General features: G+C 35.9%; 1 protein-coding gene across 1 annotated transcript in view; it reads right to left on the reverse strand.

Moving 5' to 3' along the window:
- LOC132555518 (serine/threonine-protein kinase ATR-like) overlaps positions 1–6,697 on the reverse strand; it is a gene marked incomplete at its 3' end in the record, with an annotated part of 50,291 nt that extends 43,594 nt beyond the window's left edge. Inside the window, exons 1-8 of the mRNA XM_060219867.1 lie at positions 6,654–6,697; positions 6,279–6,373; positions 5,733–5,921; positions 4,382–4,552; positions 3,047–3,162; positions 2,097–2,182; positions 1,270–1,384; positions 265–398 (exon numbers count right to left, since the gene is read on the reverse strand). Of these exons, the coding sequence (XP_060075850.1) occupies positions 265–398; positions 1,270–1,384; positions 2,097–2,182; positions 3,047–3,162; positions 4,382–4,552; positions 5,733–5,921; positions 6,279–6,373; positions 6,654–6,697 (950 nt within the window). The remainder of the gene's footprint in view (positions 1–264; positions 399–1,269; positions 1,385–2,096; positions 2,183–3,046; positions 3,163–4,381; positions 4,553–5,732; positions 5,922–6,278; positions 6,374–6,653) is intronic.
- Between the last annotated feature and the right edge of the window lie 268 nt (positions 6,698–6,965).

The following is a 6,965-nucleotide window of genomic DNA, read 5'->3' on the forward strand; positions in this document are numbered from 1 at the left end:
TATCATATCATTGTCATAAAATCAGGATTTAGTCGGAATGTTTGAATATTAATTCATTGATTGTTTGAACTTATCAAAACAAGAAAATGTCTACAAAATATGAATTGTCTTGCTTCTTTGCAAACCAAAATATTATCAGGTGTAGTAATTGATGTAATAATATGTTTGTGTTAGAAAAAAAAGCATGTTTATATTATTTTGAAGAATCTTTATATGTAATAACCTTTAATCACAAAACTATAGAATAAATTTTGTAGTACTCACTTTTTCTCGCCTCCTTTACAACCAGAGCACATCAGGTCTAACACTGCGACTGAGCATGACAGGAAGTAGTCAATGACATTAAGTGTGGGAAGACCACTGTGTTCCAACATCTCCTTTATTATGTGAAATGAACACTGAAGAAGAAATAAGTAAGGTTTAATAATTCCAATATAAAAAAAAATGTCTCTCCCATCCCAGAAACTGAAGTTTTGACAGTTTACTGCACAAGATTTCAAATGATTAAAAGTACTGCAACTTGACAATCAGCAAATAACAGTCATGAATTGACACACCTCCTCACAAAAGTAAACCTGTACTGCAAGTACATTTCAGTGAGTAGTAGTGTTAGCGATAGTGCATGGATAAACTTCTTCTTTGATAAGGTTCAAAGGTCAAAATGTAGATTGGAGTGACTTACTTTTGAAACATGACACACCATCTCACCAAGGTGAAGCCACACCATTGATATGAAGTTCCAGTGACAAATATTGTAGGAGAAAAGAGCCCAGAGATGATAGCAGAAGGCAGGACAGACATAGGGATGGCAAGAGCTAATACAAAACTCAAAACCACCGAATGGAGGACTAGTAATGACACTGATGTTGAGCAGAGTTTAAATATCAAATAGGACAGCATAACCTTGAGGTCAAGGTCACTATGTAACAAATCCACAACTTAAGCACTTACTGATAAAACTATACAAATGTATTTGACATTCTTTTGAAATCATGACACATTGAAAATCATAAGTGCAGATCAAATATTATTGGCATTTATTTTGATTAATTTTGATTTTCACCAGTCACTTCCTAGATTTCAAGACGTCACTAAGGGTACAAAAGCACTGTCTTGTGACATCTCAAGACATCAGGAGTACACAAAGAGTTCATGCATTATTTTCCTCTGCTGTATCAGACTCTTAAATTTGTATTGAAAGATGCTAATCACTTATGTCCTTTGTTCAATTTTGAGGCCAAGGTGATAACATAGTTATCCATTACTTACAGCTTTGAGGTCGAGGTTTCCATTTTCCACAGCCCAGCACATACAGCCCCACACTGCTGGCAATAGGCCATTGGTCACCATCCCCACATCCTCAACCATGTGACCGAGTAACTCTCTGTATAAAGAAAGAAAATCTTATCTTCATCAAAAACTGAAACTGTAAGATTTAGCTCCAAGTTAAAAAATCACACATAACCAATTTACCTGTGCTTAGAACGATTAGAAAGATTATTGGGCATGTAACAAAAGGTTATATAGGCCTGTATCACTCACTTCTTTTTGCAGCTTATAAAGCAAAGAGGTTGATTCTAGTAAAAGCTACTGGATGAATATAATACAGTGCTGTTTGGTTATACATAAGATTTCAATATCTTATGACCTCCTTTAACATTGAAAGTGTGTCCAGGTTTGCATTTGAATACACTTGAAAGTCCTTTATCTAAACATGCTACTCGCCCATTATGCAGATTCTAGGTCTCTAAGCTATCAAGAACAACTTGTTTATCTGAAAAATGTGGTTCCACTGGCAATGGGTCTCACACCACAGTTTAGGCTTAATTACCTTTCAGAAATGTGTAATAAAAACGCCAGACAACACAAGGTCTAAATGAAGCAAAGCCCAAAACAATTACTACATTTTTCAATGGTGCTTATGGAAGCTGTAATTGCAATCATAGTGTTACATTTCATTCTGTATATTTCAATTCCTTTCTGTTAATGTTGCTTATGGAAGTTGAAATTCCTTTCTATTAATGGTGCTTATGGAAGCTGAAATTGCAATCATAGTGTTACATTTCATTCTGTATTTCAATTCCTATCTGACTTACGTGAGATTGACCTGCAGAAGTTCACACATATCAACTGTGCACACCTGTATGGCTGCTGGAGACAGCTTTACATTGGAAGGACTTGACTGCAATAACATATATACTCTAAATATATATATAATATATCACCTACAACATAAACCTTATATACAGTGTTTACAACATCTATCATCCGCAATACTCCACCAGTTAGAATCACTTTCATACTCTGGAACATTTCGTGATAGAATTGAAAGACAAGAGAAGTTACTTGTTTGGCCAAGAGTTAGTTTCAGCAGAAGAAAAAAGAGCAATCACAGAATGCTATAGACCCTTGAATAAAGGAGTGACATCCAATTATAAAGTCAGAACAAAGTACTGTTATTTGACTGAGAGATCTGTTTGATATACATCAAAAGATCTAACTAGTCTTCTCCACAAAATATCAAACATGGACCCTTTGAAATGTTCCAGGGATGTACAGAGCGAAAGTGCTCATTACCCCTGGAGTGTCAAAGATGAACATCTATACATTCTCCATATGCTTACAAAATATTAAAGTATTTTTCCATTGCAAACTGGAAGACCTTACCTGAAGAGGTTTGTTCATTAGTGAGATGTCACAAATTTTATGTGCAGTTGACATGACATCCAAAAAGGCTAGATAGACAAGAAGGGCATCACAAAGCCTTAAATGTAGTTGATGCAATGTCATAAAAGACTAAACAGACAGGTAAAGATATCACAAATCCTTGTCTTGTAGATGTGACAGGACAATAGGGTAGATAAACAATTAGGACAAAATAAATAATAAATGCAGTTGATGTAATGTTATCATAGGTTTGAAAGACTACTTACTAATTTTTTCTGGAAGGTCTGAGTCAGCACTACACTTGACTCCAGTGAAAAGATTCTAATGATCTATAATTAAGATACTCAATGTCTACAACAGAAAACGCCCCAGAACATACCTCAGCAGGATCAACAAGGCTTTGTCGCACATGGTCATCCCTAGCAATGAACCTGGTCAGGGTTTCATTCAAATTTTCATCTGTACTGTACAGTTTCTCATTCAGTTGTACTAGATCTGTAAGAAATTGAGACTTACTAGTCCATACTTAATAGATTAACATAAAAACAATCCCAAGTATCATCACAGCACCCACTATCAATTTATCACATTCTTTATTTTACCATCAGTTAACTTCCAAAATAAATTATAATTCCACTAAATCAGTATTATAGTGGTGGTGTTGTATGTCATACTCACCTCAATCTTTACTAATCACAATATCGTTACAATTCTTCAACAATTTTCAATATCAGTCTTCTGTTAAAAGACAATAAACTAGCTGCCCTGATGTAAAACTTTCTCAAGTTCTAACAGTTCCCATACTTTACCTTAATACAGACACCAAATATGCATTAGATAGAACTCAATTTCTAAATGCATACAACACTGGGGTGTTATCTGCTAGGGTGTGTATCCATGTGAAACTGGGGCCATACCTGTTAAGGGGTGTATACACATGAAACAGGGCGGATATCTGCTAGGGTGTGTATCCATGTGAAACTGGGGCCATACATGTTAAGGGGTGTATACACATGAAACAGGGCTGATATCTGCTAGGGTGTGTATCCATGTGAAACTGGGGCCATACCTGTTAAGGGGTGTATACACATGAAACTGGGCTGATATCTGCTAGGGTGTGTATCCATATGAAATTGGGCCCATACCTGCTAGAGTGTGAATACATATGAAACTGGGCCCATATCTGTTAAGGGGTGTATACACATGAAACAGGGCCCATACCTGCTAGAGTATGAATACATATGAAACTGGGCCCATATCTGTTAAGGGGTGTATACACATGAAACTGGCCCATACCTGCTAGAGTGTGAATACTTATGAAACAGGGCCCATACCTGCTAGAGTGTGAATACATATGAAACAGGGCCCATATCTGTTAAGGGGTGTATACATATGAAACTGGGCCCATACCTGCTAGAGTGAGAAAACATATGAAACAGGGCCCATACCTGCTAGAGTGTGAATACATAATAAACAGGGCCCATACCTGCCAGAGTGTGAATACATATGAAACTGGGCCCATATCTGTGAAGGGGTGTATACACATGAAACTGGGCTGATATCTGCTAGGGTGTGTATCCACATGAAACTGGGCTGATATCTGCTAGAGTTTGTATACATATGAAACATGGCCCATACCTGCTAGAGTATGTATACACATGAAACTGGGCCCATACCTGCTAGAGTGTGAATACACATGAAACTGGGCCCATACCTGCTAGAGTGTGTATCAGATTGGTCAAGAGGCTGTGATAAAAATGGCTGTCCTTCCATTTGACCAGCTGCAGCAAGCTGACCACAACAGCAATACATTTCTCATGCAGATTGATACACTGACTGTAGCTCAGTAGACGCAGCAATTTAGTCAGACACCAAGTTGTGAAGGCTGTAATTCAACAGGTAAACTGTTTTACAAGGCATACTTAATAGTAATGAAATCAATATAGAAGTGAGAGCATGACAAGGGTGCATATTTGATGTGGTAGTTGATGTTTTTTTCTTGATTGTGATATTGTCACATTGAACTTTGTTCACTCTATACTAATATTAGCCATTGTATTATGTCTGATGAAAATTAATTTATTGTTGAAGTTGAAGAGATTTCAAAAGCAATAATGCTTGCCTTCAATTCAACATTTTGAAATTAAAGCTTGTTTGACATGTTCTCATACTAGATTGATATACGCATATGGTATTGAATTTATTTAAAATATGATAGATGATGCTTAAAGGGATATTCTGTCCAAGTCTGGATTACATAAGATGCTTTTAGAGAAAATTGTACGAGAGCATCTACTTATATTCATATGGCAATTGCATGACTTGTTTTTCCCCAAAAAATCAACTTTTGCTATTTATTTGAGGAAATTCTATTTAGGTCTTGCTAGATCTGCTTACAAATGTTCATGCTGCACTGATGATGTCACAACAGGTTTGCGCCTGCATAATACACTGTAAACATTGTGGTTTTGTTTTTGCAGCCTCGCTTTTAAAAATGATCACATGATAAACGCGCTATATTTACACATTCTAATTTTACACTGGTCACTCTACACTAATTGCGCCTGTCCAAGGTGACCACAGGAAGGACTTTTAACACTTATAATAATTTGAATAGTCATAAGAGATACATAAAAAAAACCGAAGCAGTAAGATATCTTTGAAACTTGGGTGGAGCATCCCTTTAAGCAGAAAAACAAGTATAAAAGAATACTGATGGGACACTTTATAGCCATGACACTAACTAAACAAATTATGGCATCATTACAATGCATAATGGTAAATTGATAAATATGATGTTTGTAAGTCATATCAAGTTCAGGACAGGTTACAGTGGATATATACAAAGGGAAGTAACCCAACAAATGATTCTCAGGAACTTGGAAGAAACCATAGAAAGTCGTATACAAAAAAGTATGAACCCTGAAAAGTACTGATCACAATTGTGACCTCATTCCCTTTGAAAAATACTTTTTCTGGCTTTTTAATAGATGTATAATGTCAATCCTATCATGAGAAACTCAAAACAATTTGGAAGGGAGGCCTAATCATATTCTGACAAATACCGTATGAAAGGTTTTCTTCATTGCCAGGTGGGGAAGGTTGTTGAGAATGGCCATGAACTTCATCTGATGGAGGACTTCCAGGCACATACAGGAACATATCCGAGTGTGCATCAACCAACCATCGAAACCACTGGAGCATCATGAAGCATTCACTTGATTCATCGGCACACTGTTGTAATGACTCTCCAACTGATCACAAAAGAAACAGAGTCAGTTACACCTTTGACAAAACCTTAAGCGGGTCAGGATGCGAAGTAGATTTTTTGCCAGAACCACGCTAAGTCTAGTAAATTTGAATATTTGACTATCTTGGAATTATCTGCTGCTTCAGTGATTTGTATAATGTTTTTCAGGTAGGTATAGGATTTGTTTACAAAAAGTCTTAAAAAGTGAGGATGAGTCCTTGTAGGAAAAGCACCAATCCAGATCTAAATTTTTCTGTCCTAAAAACCATTCAGACATAATTATAATCTCTGCTCATGGAACATAGTTGACAAAATATAGAAGAAACAGAAAAAATGAATTATTTCAAAGGTGTGAACTAACTTTTATTGACATCTGTAAGGAAATTCTCCAGTAAATGAGAAAGGAGTGTTCTCAGTTCATAGACAGACTGGCCTCCTCCGCCCTTGTCTCTGGCGCTGAAACATACCAGAAATACATAATCACTCATTACAAACAAGACCTCTATGTTCCCACTGAACTTTGCAGTATTTCCTAGTCAACTGCAAAAAGAATTCACAGTACCAATTAACAAGACTACACTTACTGTTACACTTTAGTTATTTAACTTCATGAGTCTAAGAAATATATTCTTTAATCAATAGGTTGCTTTTAATCAAGGAGGTATTAAATTTTTATCTTGTCTTCAAAGTCTGGATTAATTTGGTTTTACCAATTCCAAAAAATATGCATACTAACCTTTGAAACAGCTCCATTGTTAAAGCAAATTTTTTTCTAGACATATTGTAGCTTCCAATCACTTAATCATGGTCATATTGTCATTCTGAAATGGATTGAGGTTTTGTCAAATCAGGAATTACAAAGAATGACATAAAATTCATCCACAGGAATCTAGTTTTATGTGAATAATGACTCGAAAATAGCAAGAATCCCATAATTAGCATTCTAACAAGTTTATCATCATCTCATATGTAAAAGGTCTGATTCTGCAATGAAATTCATTTTTTGAAGACTTCTAATAATTTTTCTCATTGTTACAACATTGCCATA

This window comes from Ylistrum balloti, unplaced genomic scaffold (assembly GCF_031769215.1).
Source record: "Ylistrum balloti isolate Yb309-2 unplaced genomic scaffold, AGI_CSIRO_Ybal_v1 Utg370502, whole genome shotgun sequence".
NCBI lineage: Eukaryota > Metazoa > Mollusca > Bivalvia > Pectinida > Pectinidae > Ylistrum > Ylistrum balloti.